The 21,948-nt window shown below is 34.8% G+C and overlaps 2 protein-coding genes across 2 annotated transcripts; one reads left to right on the top strand and one right to left on the bottom strand.

The window, feature by feature from the left end:
* The first annotated feature begins 2,962 nt into the window (after window positions 1–2,962).
* LOC118741336 lies at window positions 2,963–7,013 on the top strand. The gene is made up of 9 exons (XM_036473273.1): window positions 2,963–3,064; window positions 3,228–3,359; window positions 5,181–5,340; window positions 5,407–5,613; window positions 5,757–5,905; window positions 5,973–6,103; window positions 6,436–6,586; window positions 6,641–6,754; window positions 6,821–7,013. The coding sequence occupies exons 1-9, from the start codon at window positions 2,963–2,965 to the stop codon at window positions 6,983–6,985; spliced, it is 1,311 nt and encodes a 436-aa protein (XP_036329166.1). The 3' UTR covers window positions 6,986–7,013.
* A 782-nt stretch (window positions 7,014–7,795) lies between these two features.
* On the bottom strand, window positions 7,796–21,409 carry LOC118741334 (protein yellow-like). Its single transcript, XM_036473271.1, has 3 exons — window positions 21,163–21,409; window positions 14,319–14,902; window positions 7,796–9,839 (listed from the first exon to the last, which is right to left on the bottom strand). Exons 2-3 carry the CDS (start codon window positions 14,590–14,592, stop codon window positions 8,719–8,721), a joined length of 1,395 nt encoding a protein of 464 aa, XP_036329164.1. The 5' UTR covers window positions 14,593–14,902; window positions 21,163–21,409; the 3' UTR covers window positions 7,796–8,718.
* Window positions 21,410–21,948: the final 539 nt, after the last annotated feature.

A 21,948-nucleotide genomic window follows, 5' to 3' on the forward strand; every position in this document is an offset into this window, starting at 1 on the left:
AATATTTGTTTGCCAATATAAAAATAAGTACTTAATAAACGTGTGGGAAAATGAATTGAAAAAAATTACCATAGAGTGTTGGATAAAGATTTAAAATTTTGTTAATTTTGTTTTATTTTTTTTTTATATAAAACAGTTGCTTTGACGATCTTTTGCATTGATAACATACGTTAATTGTGAATGTATATACTAAATACATTTCTGAAGTGAAACTTTTGTGCGCTCAGTTTGGACAAACATCGATTGAATGAAAAAGCAACACAATCATTGTAGTCTAATTCTAAACTCCAATGAGAAGAAAAAGCAACAGAAGAAAGAAGGGGATTCCGGGGTGGTTGGGCACGATTAAGATTACGACTAAAATTAATATTAAGATTAAGATTTAGATTAAAACTAAGATTAAAATTAAGATTAAGATTAAGGCTATGCTTAATTGAAGATCGAGTTTAAGGTTAAAATTAAAATTAAAGTTAAAATTAATATAACGATTAAGGTTACGACTGAGTTTAAGATTAAGATTCAGATTTAGATTTGAGATTAAGATTAAGGTTAGGATTAAGATTAAGCTAAAGATTTGGATTTAGATTTAGATTAAGATTAAGATTAAGAAGAGAACTCATATAACAGACAAAGCCGAGTTTTACCTTGTCAGACTTATACGGGTGTCAGGCAAATAGTGATATCGCAGGAAACTGAATGGTTCAATTCAGTTGGGTGAATGAATTGACAAGACAATGTCCGATCACCGGGGCCCCATTATGTCAGCTACATGGAAAACGACGAGGTGGAATCATCTCAGCACTTCCTTTTAAACTGCCAAGATTTTGCTAGACTGCGGTTTACAGACCTGGGATTAACACTATTCGCCTTCTTCCTCTCAGGCTACTTGAAAAGTATGATTTACGCCAATTAGCCCGAGCTGTATGAATAAAAAAATAAGCAATTGCTTTTTCGTAAAATTTCAGACCTTTCCTCGATATATTCAAATAAATTTAAGTAAAAGATCTGAAATTTTAAGAAGAAGCAATTGCTTCTTTTTTATTCATACGGCACATTGAGTTTCTTACATATGTAAGTGCTATAAAAAACATTATGAAATGAAAAAAGTTATTTCAACAAATTTTATTTTATTTTCTTTCCAATAGTATTATTGAGCTTTGTACCACGTTTTTTGTATTTTAAGCAGAATTTGCATTGTTTAACTTTGCGTTTAACTCAACTCAGGGTTGCACGAAAAAAAGTTGAATGGCTAAAAATATCAAAATATAAATAATATAATAATTAATAAAATATATTATTAAACCTTCTATATAAACTTGACAGCATGGTTGTTGTTGTTAATTGTATATATTAATAAAAAGTATGGTATTTTTCTGTTTTCTATTTTTAATGAAAATCAGCATCACCCTGTACATACAAAACGAAACAAAGTTAGTCCAAAATATTTTACATCAAAACACTAAAACCATCGGCAATAGAAACGATGTAAGATAATCGATGCAGTGGCTGACATCATAAAGTCCCAGATATACATACATATACCTATGTATACGCTCTCCTGGCAATCGCTGAGATTTTTTTTTTTTTTACTATAGCCTAACAAATGTTTGTAATAAAGATTAGTTACGATAATAAATGCAAATTTGTATTTTATTTTACTTTGATCGCCATCACATTGACAACAGCTATCTAACAAATAAATAGCAGCACTCAAGCATACATATGTACATTGTCCAGATGCATACATCACTTTCACTGACTGGCTGTGTTTGCCACAGAATTACGGTTATGTTCAGACTTATCACACGATTACATACATACACACCTACTTACGGTCTATCAAATTACCCTGCAGGGAAACCGCGGACTGGTACATACAATTTCTAGTTCCGTACAAGATCTTTATCGCCAAAAACGAACCAGTCCGATAGTAAGTAGATCCCCACCAGTTCAAAATCAGCGAAATGTGGGACTCTTAAAACAACTATTTTACTTCTCTTTTTTCATTAGAAATCTATATCTAAATTGGCGACTTTAGAACTGGTTCGGAATTATAGAAAAAGGGACGCAGAACGAACTAGATCTTATCTGTCGAAATTAGAACTAATTCGAAACTATCGAAAATGGGATGCAGCGGGGGGCTTATTTACTTTACATAGATACGTGCTTGGCGGCTTTTTCGTTCAAATGGACTTTCATTCTGCACTTCGTAGATGCTATTTCATAGTTTGGTAATACAAAACAAAACTTTGTGTTAACATATTAACATCTTGGGGCCGTCTAGAATCTAAGAAATAACAGCGAGCAACTCTGCAAACTCAACTCCAGCTAAAGGTATGTAAATGTACATTTCTTACAATCATTGAAACAAATTTAATTTCAAATTGAAAACACATTTCTTCCAAAATAACTTAAAATCGCACACACGGAAGAACCAAAAAGATTGAAAAATCATGATACTTTTTCTTTCGTCTGTCGATTTTAGAATTGGTTCGGAACTATAGAATTTAGGACTAGTTCGGAACTATAGAAAAAGGGATGCAGTGGGGGGCAATTGACACTTCCTAGGACATCGCCGTGTTAAATTCGCCAGTTGCTTGCATGCAAAAGAGATTTAACGCGAACCAGTACTGGGTCTAAATGTACTAGAAGCGTAACAGTTCAGAACTGGAGATTTTCCCCACAGGGTAGATACAGTATAGTACAATCAAAGTGCGACAAGCGTTACGGAATAAGCAAATCGCAAATGTCCCACCGACATGGATAATAAATCATAAGACTTTATCTATTGACAAATGTGACTTGTCGTGGGAACCCAGTCAAGATGCTCGGCGTCGTGTGTAAACAAGCGTCAACAAGAGTCAGTGCTCGGCGCGTGCTTTCAGTTTGAATTCAGCGGTGCATACTGATAGGCGCATATTACGAGAAGAACGGACGTCACCAGTGCCCTCAACACTCAACTATGGGCTATTGGAGAGAGCTTTGGGCCTGGATATTGAGAGATCCTGGCAAAATAATACGTTATATAGTATTGTTTGTGTGCTCGATTATTGTCATTGTGCAGGTATCGAAAATCGCTTAATTTAAAGTGTCAAATGTTTGCATATGCGAAATAAATATTATTGCAAAATATGTGTAAATTTAGTGAATACTCGTAGTTTAATGAAAGCAAAATTAATGCGTGCTCGGCTATGGTAATAATTGTATATCCTTTGTATTTTGTGTAGTTGACCGAGTGCTTTTCCAAACTGTACGACCCACCGATATCAACTCATTCGTATTATAATTTGAACGACACCATGGAAATGCCGGCTGTTACCATTTGTCGCGATCCGCCTTACAAGGAAACTGTGATGAATGTAAGATATGGTATATTAACGGATTACTTATAATATCGGGCTCTGAATGATTAACCATATTTTGGATATGTGCAATAATACATACATTTGCATAAACTTATCTTTTTTGATAAAATTAAGAGGTTTTACATTAGGTTTATGGCTACTTTGGCCTGCATTTGAAATAAAGCACCTGGCGATTTTGCGTATAGGACAAATAGTATTTTTCAATAGTTTATCAAGTGTATTTATGTTAATAGCGGTCGCCTCCTGGTAGGCAATGGCAAACTTCCGAGTGTATTTTGCAGTGAAAAACTGATTCTCATAAAAAAAAAAATACTTTCGCTTTTCGCAGTCGACGTAAACCTGTGGGTCCCTTCGTGTATGTTCGATGAGTGTGTTATCATCAACAAGGCGCACGCCACAAATCGGAGGAAAAGCTCGGCCAAACACTAGCCAATCTATTATTATTATTTTAGCTTTTAAATCCCGATTTTTCCATTTATTTTTCTAATAAGTTGTTATTTGCGAGTTTTTGCGATTGTAAAAGCTGTGCTGTCTGTCCAAACCCTCTATAGGAAAGGGATGGACTGATTATGATTGCGTAAAATTTGCAGCGAGCAGACGGCTTACAAATTTGATGTGAGATTAGTAGTTGGGCAGGGGCCTCGGCATAAAAGCATTTGGGGGTCGCCTGATTAAATCCGACACGCGCGACAATTGAGCGGTACCGGCATAAAAGGGAAGAAGCAGGCGTATTTTTAAAAAGAAGAAAATACCAGCAGAAAGTCATGAGTAGGAATAGCATGAGATGCTTCCAGGTTTGCTAGTGCTTGGCCGAGCTGCTCCTCCTGTATTTGGTGTGCGCGTTTGATATTGTCAAACAAAGGAGAGGCCCCTACAGCCTTACCATGCTTTCGAACGACAAATCGTCACTTGGCGCGCAATACCTCGTATCCGCCAATTACAATACCACGCATGAGGTGGCACAGAAAAAAAATGTATTTTAGTTAGTTCAGCTAGAAAACCACTCTTCAGTTTTTCTAAAAATCTAACCTCAAATTATTTTTATTTCCACCGCGGTGAAGGTCAATAACACTACAGGGACGCTAAAATTACACAAAAAATGCTGAGACACGTAAACTTGTTTGGGTCGTAGATTGCGGATCTGGGCACCGTTTTTCTAGGTCAGGTCATTTGCCCAAGAAATTTTCATTTTAAGTTTGCATTACAATTAAAAAAAATCAAACTTTAGAATGGAAAATATTACTCATGCTATGTGCGATGTGGCGTATGAGTAGCATTATTTTCTGCAAAAAACAAATATTTCACATTTTCATTTATTTCTTATTCATTTTTATTTATTCATTATTTTTCGTCTTTAATGGCTTGATTTGTTTGCAAAAGAACAGGCTTTAATTCAAGCGGAAAAAATTGCAATCGATTGGTGTTTTTTTCCTGTTAGCATTAGAATTTTTGCGTAAAAATTAAAATATCTTTGAAAAAATACCTGATCTAGAAAAATGGTGTACAGATTTGAAATCCACGACCCAATCTTAATTTCACGTGTTTCTGCGTTTTTTTTTTTGTGTCATTTCAGAACTTGAGATTTTCTTTACAGTGTAATTACCCCACAGTGTATGCAAATATCGCATAAATATATACGATTTTTATTTTTCGTTAATTTTTTCTCAATTATGAAAAAGCATCTGGGAGGTTACGATTTCACACAAAAGTAGTTGCAAACAAAAATATGTTTAAAGTATACAAAACACTGATGAAACCAACACGATATGCTTTATTTTTTTCTCAGTGTATGCATCTTTTTTTTTGTTCAAACAGAAACTTTCGAATGGCGTATGTCCGCACCCAAAATACGTAACCTGTTGGTCTGCTTACCCTTTCAATGAATTGGAACTTGATGAATTCTTTCAAAATTCAACATTTGATTTGGAAGAAACATTTCTGGGAGAACAATATGGACTTAATGGGTTTAAGGAAAGTAAGTTCCAGCAATAAGCTGCAAGAATTATAAATTTCTTAAGAATTTTGTGTAACCTTTTCAAAGATTTACAAATCGAAAGTAGCTTACATTTCAATCTGGGTCGCTGTTTTACACTGAAGCCAAAAGTAGAATTGACGCGCACCACACGCTCAACCGGCTATTCTCTGATGCTTACGCATCACGTTGATCCGAGCGCCACAACGGATATGACATTGGAAAATAATCCAGGTTGGCATGTTTACATACACGACTATCGACATGAATTCACAGGTGAGTATGAGATGGCGAAAAGCTTAAAGCTCCACAAAGAAAACCCTTGAAGGTGCTTGTTACGGGCTTAGTCGTCTTCAACTTATATCTTTGCAGTTTTACTTGACTCCATGAGTGCATACTTTCGATTTATTTTTCCGCAGAACTCAATGTAAAAGGTGCCGCTCGCATAGAGTATATTTTTGCAGAAATTAATGAGGAAATTGAAATAAAATTACATAGCCAGCAGTTTTCGAATACAGAGTCCCGTGATACGCCATGCTCTTCCATTCCCAGCTACAGTGACATGAAGGTATGTATGTACATTTGTTACTCCCCCCAACTGAATAGACTTAAACATAACTGAATTCCGCTTTCAGTGTGCCGAGTTATGTGTTTTCGAAGAGCTCGCCGCCACAGCCAACTGCACTGGTCCTTGGATGCGCGATATACCCCAGAATCCGTGCAACAGCAGCAAAACAATGCGAAATTTGGTAAAAGAGTATGGAATGTAAGCAGGCCAACAAAACCACGATTGAGAGAAATAGAGGTTGCACCAATCACGGTTCCCGGTTTTCCTCTCTCAGTGAATTTGACAGAATAGTTGTTTGTATGACGTCACACTTGTGCAACTTGTTTACGTTTTGCTTGCAACATTTTTTCTTCTTCTTCTTCCATTCTTGCTCACGTTTTGGCATTTCTCTCTCGCAATTGCACCAGTGTGACGTCACACACACACAAAGTTATTCTCAAAAATCCTCTCTGATAGGCGCAATCTTGTATTCTATCATTCTTGCAACAAAACAGTGCTCTCTCTTTCTCAACTTAGTTTCGCATTTTCAGCTACTACGCTAGTGACGATGATGTAGAATGTAACTGCATACAACGCTGCGATACACGCATTTATTCAACCTACGTACAAAATAGAAAAACAATGAGTTTGGGAGCGTCCTATACACAAATATGGATTTACTACACCACAAAATTAGTATCGGTAATGTTTAATGCTAATTTTTATTCTATGTTACTCTTACTTATTTGTTAACAGATGATTGAAGAGAGTCCCAGCTATGATGCCACACAATTCATTGCTGATATTGGCGGTTCGTTGGGTTTCCTATTGGGTCTCTCTGTGCTCGGCCTGATCGGCATATTGGAGCATGTAAGCAATTACAAATATATTTAAGAAATTCTTTTACTTACTTCAGATAACTTTTTCCTATTGCAGATGGCCCTATTTTTCTGTGGTGGCATTATTAAGAAGCAGCTAAAACATGAAAAACAACTTCAGGACGAAGCAGAACGTCGATCTCAGAATAGTCATGCAACTGACACAACAGTCGATATAGCCACTATAACTAAACAACAAAATGAGTTGTATATGAAAAATTGATTCTTATTTTGGTTTCTTTGTAGAAATGTAGATCATCTTTATATGTATATATTAACTTTGGAACTTCAGGGAGCGTTTGTAAGGTCAACTTGGAGTTGAGGGTGATTTTTAAGCTCTTCTGCTCTTATAATATCAGCTTGTAGTTAAATTTCGCGTAGCCAATTGAAATTTAATAAATTTACAGAAGTGCTGGAAAATTTTAAATGTTTTGTATTTTGTCGTTTCTTATATTGAAATTTATGTTATTTACCATATTTTTATAACAATTTAAGATGGAAAAGTGGTATTTGCCTTAAGTAGAAGTTTTCAACTTTTAAAGAAAGCCAACATCAAGTAACTTTTTTCACTTCATAAGTTATAATCTCAAAAATACTAGATTAGTATTTTTAACTATATCATTTAAATAATATCATGAAAAATACATACCTAACAGTGCTGTCCTATTTTCTGATTGCGTAATTGAATCTCAAATTTATGTCTTAAAATGTACAAACACAAATTCTACTTTCAGTGCAGCTAGCTTGAAAAAAAAAATAAAATTCAACTCGAATTTTTCCGCCCCTAAATTATGCCACCCTAGGCACCTGCCTATGTGGCTTTTTTCAGAAAGAAGACCTTCAGCCCGATCTCAACAATCCGTGCAGCGCGCAAGGGCTTTGCAAGACTCAGAGAATACCCCTATTACTTCTGTTACTTTTCCATGTTGTATATACCTTTGGGACTCACTGCTTTTCATTCACTATATGACTGGATTGATGAAGGTGGTGGTTTTCAATTTTATTTGTAGGCGAAATCCAAAACTCGCTTAACTGAATTTCTCTGCTCTCCCTAGTAATCGTATCATTATATATATCTTCTTTATTGTTTTTTTTTTCTGTGCCACCTCATACACTGCTGATTGCACATCAATCGACGATATACACATTACCATAAAGGTTTTTTTTCGTCTTGTTATTTGGAAAAATATAGAATTCTGGCTGCTTTAGTAAACTGTAAAATATATTAAAGTATTTATTTTATGGCTTAAGCAAAGTTAGGCTCAAAATTATTCAGTGTATTTATAAAAATTGTGATTTCGTAAGTATTTTACACATTTTTTTAGAAACTGAAATTTACAATGTTTTGCTCTCACATAGCTTTGACACTGCAGTTGCCTTTCTGTGACCCTAATCTACTTAACAAATTTACAATTGGTAAAAAGTTTAATAGGTACACTTTTGCAAATTTTTTTAATTATAAATACCACACTGTGGACTTTTGACAAAGCAACTTATCTCGAGTTCTCTAAGGTATTGCAGTTTTAAAGTTCTCATTCCATATCTTCATTAAGTATTAACCAATTATATATATTTCGCTATGGTTGCACATTCCCCCTTAACAAATTGCTTAGTAAAAAACTGTTTTTTGTTTTATGTCATCTTTTTCATCTAAAATTATCATTTTAATAAGTAATTTTTAAGCAAAAAAAGAAAAACACAACAAGTAACTTGAATGCTCATATAAAAATTTAGGAGTACCGTTAGTGTCCTCATTTTCCACTGATCCGAACTAAGCCAAATGAAAAAAAATTATTCGGACAAATTGATGTTCGCCTCCTTTTTTGAAGTCGGTTAAAAACACAAAAGTTGCTTTGTCAATGGTCCACGGAGTTTAATTATATGTATTTACATATATATACGAAATTATCGAAATATTTTCAAAAGCTTTACTCTCTAAAACACACTTATGTAAGCTTAAATTAAATAACTTCCCAAACCCAAGAGCACCGCTCCAACAAATGCTATGCCACTTAAGCTTCTCGTTGCCACACCAGCAGCTGTCGTCACCTGCTCGGTTCTATTTACCACTGTATCCAGTATTGTATCTAATTCATTCTTCATAATCTCTGGCAACGGTTTCTGTTTGGTATCGCACGCTGTATCCTCGATGGCATCCACCACATTCGCTGTCAAAATGCGATAATTTACTCTACCCGGGTAGAGTTCATCGTAAATGAATTCTTGTAAATTATTTGAGAGCACCCACAATCTATCCTCCGCATCAACCTTCACTTCACTCGGAAATACCAAATCCAATGCGCTGGAATACACGCGGCCTTGCGTGCTTGCGGAATACTCAGCATTGTTTGTACTCCAACAATCCAAAGCATTCAAATTTGGCAGCGCATAGAATAAAACTTCTGTGCGTGGATCTACAAATGCAGCACCAGCTTGTCCGTTTATGCCACGCGCTCCAAGTATTTTGAAGTCATGATAGATACCACTAGATGTAGCCAAGGTTTTATTTCTTAGCATTCTAGTGTTAACTGCGAATTCGGTCGTTGAGCTAAGTGGATGGAAATAGAGTGTGGCAAAACCATCTGACTGTGCCTTGGACAACGCTAGGCCGTACAAACCGTCATCCCATTGGAATTCTATACCACCAATGCTATAATTTCCAGCTAATGGCTCGGGGTGGAAGAAATTGTGTTGCACACGCCAGGAATTATCTACGGCCCATGAGTAAACCACCAAACCCGGAGCGCCCAAGTCAGCAGCGTATGCAAAAGTATTCTCACAGTCGCCATCCTCCACGGCTAGATTTGCATAGAAAGAACCTTGTTTTATATGACTGCTGGGGAAACGGTAGCGACGCAACAGATTGTCATTATGCAAGTCGTACACCAGCAGCTGAGCGGGTCCGAAAATGGTTGTGTTCTCCAAGACGCCAGCGATGCGTGAATCCAATACCCAAAGGCGTCCGCAGCGATCGGCGCGTATGCGGAAGGGTGATACAAGCTCCGGATCGGGTTCACTCAGACTGTGAGCCTCCCAGTTGGGGAAAGGTGTGAGCGACGGAGATTTTGTTGATTTGTCTGAAAAGAAGATATGTACATAAATAAATAGGTGAATTGATGCGAGTATTTGGCGTAGGTTACGGTAGGTTGAAGGTCCTAGAAAGATGCTTCGCTCGACTTAGTGAAAGTTTATTTAAAATGGAAATGCTTTGAAAATTGTGAACTATTGGATTCCTCGAAATCTAATAATTTTTCCTTAAAACACTCTAAGTAAATGGAGAGTAACGAAATCAAAAAAAGAATATGTATACCGAAACAAAGTCTTGCTTTGAGGATCCAGCCGAAACCTACTAGCAATATAAACCAAGCTGCCACCCTGGGTGCGGAATGCTAAAGGAATCGGAGGAGAGGATCTTATTAGGTTGGGGCTATTCTCATAAATTTTTCATAGGTTTGGGCGTTTTAACTCTCGCGTATCATCAGTGTATGTGAATGCTCTCTGTGGGGTATTTTGCGGCTGTTTAGTATTAATCCCTGACAAATCCTAGCTTGATATTAAGATATGTATGATTGCATCAGAGTACGAATCACGGCATCAGTGATCGAATGACTGCTCGTTTCGATAAATATAATAAATATAAAAATAAATTTTAAATTGAATTTCACTCAACCGAGGATGCCTTGATTCGGGCTCTGATGAATAGCTGAATGCACAGCCTTAACTCCCCGTCTAGCTATGGTGCCGGTCACAGTATTGTATCTATTAACACAACTTCTAACCCTCTCGTTGAGCTCCGATATAATCTGTTTTAAACCTTGGTGAAATAAAACAAATTATAAGGGTAATCCTGGGATATATTTACAGCGAAAGCCTTACACTATGTACGCGCTTCCATTGGCATTCAACGTGTTAAGTCAACAAGTCGTTATGAAGTTTTATGGCCAATAAAAACCTTAACTGGTTGTTTAGATTATTTTTTTAATTAGCATGAAATCGTGAATTTCTTTTCAGACCCAGAGGAGACGATTTATTATTTTTTTTCTTTGCAAACAACTTTTTAACTAACTACTACGAAGTGGTGAACAAAACAAACGATTTATTGTCAATAAATCATTTATTTTTATTAAAAGAGGTGCTTAGGTAGTAACGAGTAGGTAAACTTGCAAATGATTTGTCATAAAAAATATTTGAAAAGTTCTGAGTATTCAGAATTAATATTTGCTTTTGCAGGTAAATAAATTTAAGAAAGCTAAAGGCATTGGAAATGAAACGTGGTAAATGCATATTTTTGTTTCTTTCGCTCTTACTAATATTCTTATGTCTTCAAGCTAAAAGCGTAAATAAAAGCAGAAAATCAAGATTTCAATATGTCTGACAATGATAATCTAAGCGAGATATCTAAGAGAATAACAAACAAATTAGAGTTTTACTTCACTTGTTGTTTGATTTTTGCATTTATTTGGTTATTCAGCTTATGTGTCATAACCGTGTAAGGCGAAGTATTTACCAAATTAACAGTTCTATGCCTTCAGTGAATTCGTATACCAGAGTTCATTGATGCTTACAAAAATACTATCTATGTATGTATATGTGTACATATGTGTGTACATATATAGCCCGCACAAATACATATGTACATTAGGGTGCGTCAGTCAAAAAAAAAAAATAATCGGTACTGTTTTCCCATCGGAATTATAAAATATTTCAGAAAAATATTAAAATTTATATAAACTGAACCGATTTGAAAAAATTTTCATAAAACCCGTTTTTTTAAATCAAATTGGTTTTCAAAAATATTCTTTTCCAAAAACACATTTCAGAGTAGTAGTCGTAGAAGAGTGGCTGAGTTCCAAGTTGCATCAATGCAAAGCATCAGCCTCTTTTATTTCTAAACTATATTTAATAAGCCAGTTTATGCTTAGAAGGTATGCTTAAAATTTTTACAAATTGTTTCAGCGCCATCAAAATAATAAGAATTTTCGGTCCAGTTTACGTAAACCTTAATAATTTGCGAAATATTTTGGCGAAAGTCTTACAATATAATAACTGCAGCTTGTTGGTGAGGCACCCTAATGTACATACATATGTACTCTTACACTTACATATGTATATCTTTGTATGACTTCACGCATTCTCACCGCCAAAATTATTTTACACAGATTTTTTTTTTGGCTGCATCAATATGTGCTCGTATTTCCCCCCATGACTAATATGTTGCCAATGAAAACAGCACAAAAAATATTTTACTGTATTTTATTGGCATACACATGTAACCAGATGTGATTTGAAAATTGTTATGTGGGTGCAGTTGAGTAAGCAATGGTCCAACCGGTCTTTGCGCAAAGCTTGAGTTTATTAATGGATTAATTTTAATATTTTACACTCAAACTCAACTCAGTAGAACACATACATACATCATGTACACTTGTTTGTTTGTACATATGTACATATATACATAAATTTCTATAACGATGAGGTACATTATTTCCCATGACGATTGAATGCAATAAATTCTGAATATAAAATTGCAATGACTTTGAATTTAAAGTAACTTAAAGTGAACTTCATAGTCTTATACATATTTATTAATTCTTTTGTTTAGCTAATACGAGGAAACAAGGCAAATATTAGTTTGAGTAGATTACTATACTAAGTCAAGTCTATAGAATTTATATAAAATTAATCTGATTAGGCTGATTGCTATTTTCTGTCTATTTTTTTTTATCTTAAAAAATAAATATGTATGTATGTATGTACTGAGATGTTGGTAAGGAGCACTAATGTCTATCACAAATCAAAGTGTTAGTGGAAAGTTGACACTGTGAAGCAATTTGGTGTTTGTTTTTTTTACAGGACCTTCAACGAATAAAAGCCCAAACGGTCGTTTCCACTCGAGACAGTCAAGCTCCAAGAGGCTATTTCTACTACATCTCATCACAATATTTTTTTCCACTGAGTTAAGTTGTACCCTTTTTGGTCCCAAATTCAATCATGTTACAGTTACAGTAATTTTATAAATTGACTTTGAACGAATTTCTTGTATTCTGATATCTGTAATACCATTTAGCGACAATTTTTTTCATAGAAGATTTTAACCACTACGATCTGGTGTTTTGGAGATATGTAACTCTAAAGCAGTATCGGGCATTTTTGGCATGAATACATTGTCTTTTGCTGCCAACTTCGCACAGTGGTGCAAATGACAAATTTACTATTTAAAAAGGTCTACAGCCTACAATTCTTGAAGGATTTTAATTGTTTTTCATTGAAAGTTAATTACACTCTTTAGAGGTTTAAGGGGCTACTTTTCTTAATTTTTTGTGTTTTATAATTAAATGTTTTGATCAAATAAAAATTTGATCGACCGACCGATCAAAAACAATAAACGGCAATTGAATTTTTCTATATTTTGTTGATATTTCAACATTAAAATTAATAAAATTAATTCTAAAAAGTAGCTGCTTAAACCCCTTTTGAATTTAATTATCTATAAATAAAAAAATTAAATCCACCAGAAATTCAATCGAAAATTTCGCGATTGCACCACTGTTCCCATACTATAAGCAGGCCTTGGTGACGTTGACTGGGCAGTAACCTCGAAGTAGCGTTGCGTGTTCTTATATAAGACGTTGACGGCCTTACTATAAGCAAATCAAAGCAATTGCTGTTAAGCAAGACTGCGCTGCTAACACACACTTTTCAATATGTAATAGTATGAGTGTGCCCGACACTGCTCTACAGCCTTATACATGGGTAGCTTTAGGCTAAAACTAAGAGTAGAAGACGTGATAAACTCGAAGGACCTTTTACTAAATCTCTGTTTTAGTCTTTCAAATCAGCCATAAAAGGGGCTGCACTTTGGCATATTGATTATTCTCTTAATCTGCCTTTAGTAACCATCCACTCCGATGGCCAAGCAGCTATAAGGTCACTGGAATGCTGTGAAACCTCGTCGAAAATTGCAGAGGATGTAGACAAGTTCTTAGCAAGTTAGCTTCTAAGTTTACTACCCACATTGACATTGAATGACAGGTGATAGAGACAGGGTAATTGCAAGGTAGACGAGCTTGTGAGGAAGGAAATATCCCCGTCAGATGTCAACTCGTTCTCCCGTTACGGACATACATATGTACCTCTATCTAGCTGCATAGGATGGCCTAAATCATACTTCGTCGAGAAGGCGAAAAAAAATGGTCGGAAGAACCCACGTATAGAACGATACGACAAATCATTCGTCTAAAACGCCCTCTACTTAGGCTAGTGACCAGAATTAAAACAGTTCACTGTCTGATAGAAGGGCATGTTAGCTCCAGCTGCTGAGAAAGAAATTGAAAGCGTGGAGTACTACTATTTCACTGCCCTTCTTGTACTCAGTGACTAGTAGTGGTATAATTTGTCAAGCAATTTTATCCTCACATAATTAACTCTTTAGCACCTCTATTATGGGTCTTTTTTACACTTAAGCGCAGAATTTCGCTTGGAGCCACCAGGGAAACAAAACCAATAAAAAATACTCTCGAGTCAATACACAGTGTCTATGACCGATTTCAACTCACCATCGAGATCAAAGTAGGCCAATGACGCCGGTACACCATCGCGCCAACGTGGCAACGCTACATACATGCGCGATCGATAAACTTCCAATCCAAAAGGTATCACATTATCTGGGCGGAATTCATGGTTTTCAATAGCCGTCCAACGCGCTTCAGCATTCTCGTACTTGTAATCCATCTCCTTCCATTCGTAAGCGACGCGCAAATTATCCTTGCATAGAGCCAAGGTGGTGAAGAGTAAAATGGCGCATACAGTTCGAAGCGTCTTGGAGGCCATTTTGTAATATTGTTGTTGTTTTTTTGCTTCAACTGTAGTTTCGTGATTATTTTACTATTTCGTAATCTATTACTGAAGCTACAAATATTATTTAGCGCTTGTGGCTAATAGTTTTTCTCGATTTGGGCTCGACGGAGTATGATAAAATATGTTAATTTTAACGGGAATGAACCTGCTCGTGGAGTTGAAATATTTAGCACAACGAAATACTGTAGTCGGTGATGATGTTATTGTTGCAGGTTTTCTTTTACTTTTATTCTCCCTTTTCTATACTAGTTAATACTTCAACTTGGGATCAATCTGCGTAATGCTGAAAATAGATAATTATATTAGTTATTAATTGAAATGTTTTTATTTGCAATATTTAAATTTGAAATTAAGGAAGTAACGATACAGTTATATGATTAACCTGATTTTTGAGTTTTAAAGGGCAGTTTGTCAACTTAATTTTAAAATTTAGATGGCATTTATGCACAAATTTTGCTACTTGAAAAAAAAACGATCCTAAGAAGTCCTTTGTTAACCGCTTCAATTGAAAATTAAATTATTTCCCTTTTAAATTTTACATACATATGTATCTTTTCCCAGCATGAATTTAGCAATCAAGTTTATGAATGAGTACATTTTATGCAAAAAAAAATAAGCCTACAACGCAATACAAAAGCATTCTGCACAATAACATTGATGTCTGTAAATAGTTTCGATTTTTCTTCATTTTTTTTTTCTTCAGTACTTTCTTATTCAACGACCTTGTCCAATCACAACTTCAAAACAATTTTGCATTCGTTTGCCACATAGCGTCACCGCCTCTATTGTAGTCATTTGTTTGTAGTAGTCTATATTTACGTAACCGCTAAAGTGGACACACAAGCGAATTTGTGCACCTTTCTATTCCTTTGTTTAAGCTTTTGTGCTTTCGCATTGTACGCATGCAAATAAGTTTAATCCAAAATGGATACAATGATAGTTTCGACTGATCAAAGGCGCTTTGATTTTTCAAAGAGCACAGAAGTACATACATACATACGAGTATAAATGAATGTACATGTGTACATACACACATATTTATGTACATATATATTTCTTACCCACTAATCCATAAATTTTTTTGGTGTTCGAGTGAGCTCATAAACTTTATGCAACCCACATAAAATGGAACAATTTATTGTGTGCCGATATAAAAGTAGCCCAATGATCAAGCAACGTTATGACCTCTGACTCGTCCTTTTGAAAAACTTATTTTAAAATGAGAGACGATCATTATCTATTGACTTTTTTTCTAAATAACAGACAGTCGTGGTTATAAACGGTGTTGCTAAATTTCACCCAGACTGGCACGTAAGCTTCTCAAGAGATGTGATGGTACGCCTTGAATTATTTGCTGATACACTCGAGATAAAAGTCTTATTGCTATAAGCATTTCGTAGCGTAAGTGCATATGTATGTATGCTGAAATTTTCGAAAAAGAATTTAATCGCGTTTTTTTTTTTTTAATCAAATACTATGTATGTAAGCGCCCAAATAGCGAAATAAATGTAACGGTGTATTAAAGCTTTTGAGATGGGAAATTTCAAAAAGTTTTAAATATATATTTTTCTTTTTTTGGTTCAAGGAATCCATTTACTTGGTGACAAGAACCACCAAAAACATATTTTGAACTTTTTTTAAGTAGATTGCGTGCGGCTTTAGACCAAAAACGGGAGAACCCCAAAATTTGTTTACCTCAAACAGCATACAATGCGCTTTAAAGAAAAAAAAAAACAAAGTTGAAATATATTTTTCGGTTTTGCGACAATGAAAATTGATTCCTTTGACACAAAAATAACACGTATATAGATATGTTTTAAACTTTTAAAAAGTTCGTTGCATACAGTTTTTTTCAAGGTCAATTTAAATACTAAGGTAATTATTTTATCCAACGAGACTAGTTTTTCTTCTTGAATTCTCGATCCCAAAAGGTTTAAAATATTTTTTTCTACCTTTATTCCACTATTGCTTCACGAGATATTAAATTTTGTTCCACTGTGCGGCGTTGCCAACACTTTTTAAGTTCTCTGTCTAATATCAAGAAAACCTTCAGTAGGCAGTCTATATTGAGTGCTTCACAAATGTCTGTGGCCTTAAAATTAAATGGCTTTTTATGTGTGCCACAGAAGTCTACAGAATAAGCTATTTTCTTTATGTAACAACAAGATTTTCGACATTCCCATAGCCATTATATTAAAAAAAAAAAACTCGCAAATTGCAAATAAAACTTCCAACTTCACTAACAAAAGCCAAACGCAAATAAATTCTAGTACGCAAATAAACTCTGTCTTGCTGATTCATTTTGGAAATACACTTTAGTCAATGGCTCTCTAAAGCCATTGCAAATGCCTCTGGTGGGATGCTGTAAAAAACCTCTAACAATTTAATTTTATGTACATAACTACACATGTATGTATGTATGTATACATAAATAATTATAATTATAATTTTTGCACTCATTAACATATTCAAATTCAAATAAGAAGTTCATAAACATAATTGCTAAACACTCGAACTTCTCAGCGTTCAAGTTCATAACGCGGTTGAACTAGTTAGAAGCCCCATTCACCTGCCATTTTTTATTGCCACTTATGTTTGTTTTCGAATATATTTTAAAGTAGTATACATATATGTATATGTACATTAAATACAGTGCTGTTAAAAAAATAAGCAATGTTTGGTTATCCTAGTCGTCAATCATTGTATTCAGTGGTGTTAAGTCTTATAAGGTGTATGTACATTAGGGCGGTCCAAAATTAGTGAAGTCGGAATTTTTTATGCTCTCACCCCCTAGGATGGTTCTATATCGAAAGAGGTATAACCATAATTTTTTTATTTTGAAATCAAAAAATATTCAGAGGTCGCTCAAAGTATGTATTTTGTATGGGAAAAAATCCACTTTTCGTGGAAATGGTTCTTTCTTTAAAATCAATATTTCTTTAAAATCAATATTTTTCGACCGGACAACTCTGGTTCTCTTCAGGAAACTTCCAATAACAATATTTAATTATTTATTTAACCATGTTTTAATAATGAAAATATATTATTTATCCCCCTCATTGCATTTTCTGGCATTTTCTAGAGGGTGTTGGCGGTCCTATAAAATAAAGTTACTAAGAATAAATTGTTAAAAATATAATTAGGTTTTTTATTGGGAATCTGTTGAAGAGAAACAGAGTCTTCTGATCGAAAAATATTGATTTTCGAGAATTCTATACCATTTCCACGAAAAGTTCTTTTTTCCTCATGCAAAATACTTGGAAAATTTTGAGCGCTTTGAGCGACCTCTACAAAAAAAGGGGTATACTTTTCTTCGATATAGAACAATCCTAGGGGGTGAGAGCATAAAAATTCGGACTTTACTTTTTTTTTACATGCATTTTTGGACCACCCTAATGTACATAGTGTAAATCCACGACCTCTTCTTGTTTTTAGTTGGCGCTACAGATCCTTCTCATTTTTTTTTTTTTTTCAAAATAGTTCTTGTTACGCATACGACTGAGTCGCCTTCGGATCTATAAAAATGAAAATTTGGCATCAGCGTTGGCGTTATTGATATTTATCGGAAATATAGCCATATTCTCCATTTTGAAATAAAGGTGTTAAGAAACGGTATTAAAACTATGTAAAATAAAACTGGTTTCCATTTTTCGAATAACTCGAAAACCGGTTTTGGAAAAAAGTTGAATAATCGAACGCCGTTGTGGCCACTATTTCACCGAAATTCCGTAGAAATTCATGAAACATTGGAGAACATGTATTTTGGGGATTGCAGCACCAAATTTTGCACATAACTTTTTCCTTGCTTGAAATAAAAAAAACGTAGGACGGCAACTGCAGTTTAATCCACCAAACCAAAACAATTTTCCAAACACCCAGGCCCATTGTACTTAAAGCCAAGAGGGATTATTTAGAGGATAGTGATATATATATATACAGCTGTGATGGGAATTCATTGCTCCTCTGCAAACCTACCAGACTATTTTATGAATCTTAGCAGTTTGTTGAGGGAAAGAGAATGTAGCTCCTCCACTCTTAATCCATCCGATCCAAAAATGTACCATTTAAGTCTGGCAAACAAGATGTACACATTATATCTATAATGGCCTACGGTGATCACCACAGTGTCCTATCACCCGACAAGTTCAAGCTTGTTCCATCACATAACGGAGTTCAGTTTTCAATACCTTTAGGGCAGCTTAGATGTAATTGCATGCAGACACTGATTTTATTTCCGCGCTACCTTTTGCCAATTATCCAGTCTGCCTCTTTCAGTATTGCAAAGACTTCCGATTGAAATACCGTTGCCATTGCACACAAATCAGTAAAGCACCCTTAAGTTATCGTCCAGATGCCATCCAGCTATAATAACACTTTTAGTTTTAGCCTTCTTTACCGAACTCTGCATTGTTCCCTTGTTGAATAGCCAACGACGTAGTACTTTCTTCAAAAGTAGACTCAGTTTGCCATTAGGTGCCGAAAACAAAGGGTATCTCTCTGGCCGTCTTCTAAACAACTCTACCTACTTATCATAGAAACTTAATGCTTCAGTTTTTTTTTATCTAAATTTTCTACTACCTTTAAGGCCGGATCAGACGACTGCGCACTTGCTCAAAATGTAGAGTAAATTGGTACCCCAATCGTGTGATCGGAAAACAAATATTTAGACTAGTGCCAATCAGGAGAGACTATTTTTATATACACATTGTTCAAATTTATAGTTGCTAAAGAAATTTTCGTTCCAATTTTTGTAGTTTGTGCTAATAAATAGATACAATAAAAAAAAATATACAAGTTTCGAAAATGTACCAACAATGTGATCCGACCTTTAGGTGTTCGCTTTTCTTTAAAAATTATTATTTATTTTTTTTTTTTTAACTACTCAACTGCTGTGCAGCGCATTTCAAGCCGGCATTTCAACGTTCTACTTGTTTTTATTTGTTCGTTTTTGGCGTCGCGACATTAAATATATGCGCATAAATTTATCGGCACACGTTTGGGCATACAAATATGTATGTATGTGTATGTATGTACCTGCACACAAAATATATCTAACACAAACGTGCTTCAACACAAATACAATTTATAAGCATGTGCGCCCTAACGAATTTTCTGTGTAGCGGTCGCGGGAGCGACAGTGAATTTTAAGCTGTCAAAGAGTTTTTTTTTTTTTTTGCGTTACCCAAAATATTTTGTAGTATAAACGCCAAGTGAAAGACAGGTAGGCAAACCGCTAGCTAATTGTATACATACATATGTATGTGTGTGTGTATGCAGTTTTAGCTAGTGAACCGATCACGCGCGAACGTGCTAGATCGCATTCACAGCAAATGTGCTGTGCTTTGCTTTGACGCGCACATACATACATACACACATACAGTCTGAATCAGGTTTGCAACTTAAGTCTTTGGTTTGGTTTGGTTTCAAGGCTTAACGGCTTCGTTTAAATGCTTTGCCATTCGCTTTTCATTCGCTCAAATGATTATTTAACCAAAAATAAAACTGAAATCATTTTAAATGTTCTCGCCTAAGTGCTTAGAACAAAATTTAAATGTATTTATTAAATGCATTGCATTTCGTTGGAAATTTAATTTGTTCTGTATATTTGCAAATACATACTTATTAAATCTTTTATGTCACGCCTTGCTAGTAAAATTCCCAAAAGTTTATGGGCATTTAGTCACACCGAAATTACATCATTGTTTGTCTTGCACCGCTGACAAACCAAAATTTCGCTACTTTTGTGTACAATGAATTGTTTTTTTTTTTTTTTTTTTTTTAATGTATTACTACCGTTGCTTAGCGCATTTGCACACTTTGGCGGCTGCTTCAGCCGGTAATTAATGCTTTCTTTGCAATTTAACGACTATGTATTAGTATATATATATATGTATATATGTACGTGAGCGGTAATATAAATAGTACATATGTACATTTGTATACTGACATCATTTACATACATTCGTTACATGCGCTTTTGCAGATCTGCTGATCATCACTCGACTTTAGTATTCGATATGCATCAAGGCTGACATTTTAAATAAATTGTCCATTGAGCGCGATGATTAAAGACTCTCAAGGCAAAATTAAAATAAAAACTTCAGGCGGTTGAACTGATACAAATTAGGCATTTGTTGTATGCGACTTTTTCTTTCCTGCCAACTGAGAGGTTCACTTGAGCCAATTTGTCGGCTTTTAGTTGGTTTCAAAGTGACAATAAAAAGTGAGGTGATGTAAAAGCAATACAAAAGTGTTTTTCATCAATATTGATTTTGCTTTGCTTGCCTTAGTGTTTCTTTTTTATCTATTTAATTTTATTTTATTTTATTTATTTACACCCAAATTTATAAAAAAAAGAGAAGACTTTAACTGCTTTATAAATCGAAATTTTTTATGAAAATGTCACTTCATTGTAATAACACCGTTAGTCTTCATCTAAGTGTTTTTTTTTTTTTAATCTTTCAACATCATCTCTATAGTAAATATATTTGTTGTTCACCGCATTTGTACACAAAATTTGTTATTAATATTCTTCTTACTCACATTCATCTAACGCACAATCGGCAGCACCTCTATGAGCCACAACTTGTTTATCGTTAGAATTACAAAAAAACAATACGTTTACGTTTAAGTTTAAGCAATCCAATGTCAGCGACACTAAATTCTCATTTTGCCGCTACAACTTCTTTGCCGCTTGCCGCTCAAAACAAAACTAAAAGTTGTTCCGCCAAATTGAAAAGCTTCAAATGCAACAGCACTAACTAAAACGCCAAGCCGCAGCAATGAGCCATTGAGTGAGTTTGTTTGGAGTAGGACAGATGTTTCACTCAATTTGATTTATTTCAAAAAATAACTCAAACTTTTTTTTGGATATGCGCTAATCGTAGGTAATACAGAATTGAATGAATGACGCTGCATTGGTATGAATATTATAAGTAGTGTTGGGCACTATCGATGCCAAAAGTACTCAGAACTCGAGTCAAGTCAAAAGGAACGACAGTACCCGATTTTAAAAAGTATCGATACTGAGTACTCCAAAGTACTCAGTAGTTACTCACAAAAGAACTCGAAAGTATCTACTCAGAACTTAAAAGAACTCGAAAGTACTCAGTACTCAAAAATACTCCGGATCGATACGAAGTACTCAGTATGAACTGTCGTTTAGATACTTTAAAGTACTGAGTTTTATTTACATTTACCGGTATTCAGAAATGATTGTACTTGATTTATTTCAAGTTTTAATAACTTTCCAGTGCAATACTTGTACCCAAAACAGTTAGCCATTCAATTGACTTAATTTGGGATAAATATATTATTTGAATTCGTACG

The sequence above is a fragment of the Rhagoletis pomonella genome, unplaced genomic scaffold, assembly GCF_013731165.1.
Source record: "Rhagoletis pomonella isolate Grant_MI unplaced genomic scaffold, Rhpom_1.0 Rhpom_scaffold_00006, whole genome shotgun sequence".
NCBI classification, from domain to species: domain Eukaryota; kingdom Metazoa; phylum Arthropoda; class Insecta; order Diptera; family Tephritidae; genus Rhagoletis; species Rhagoletis pomonella.

Coding starts and splice junctions, on each gene's coding strand:
- LOC118741336 (XM_036473273.1), top strand. CDS start 2,963: ATGGGCTATTGGAGAGAGCTTTGGGCCTGGATATTGAGAGATCCTGGC. Junction 5,341..5,406: donor ACTTAATGGGTTTAAGGAAA/GTAAGTTCCAGC, acceptor ACCTTTTCAAAG/ATTTACAAATCGAAAGTAGC. Junction 5,614..5,756: donor CTATCGACATGAATTCACAG/GTGAGTATGAGA, acceptor ATTTTTCCGCAG/AACTCAATGTAAAAGGTGCC.
- LOC118741334 (XM_036473271.1), bottom strand. CDS start 14,592: ATGGCCTCCAAGACGCTTCGAACTGTATGCGCCATTTTACTCTTCACC. Junction 9,840..14,318: donor GGCCTACTTTGATCTCGATG/GTGAGTTGAAAT, acceptor TCTTCTTTTCAG/ACAAATCAACAAAATCTCCG.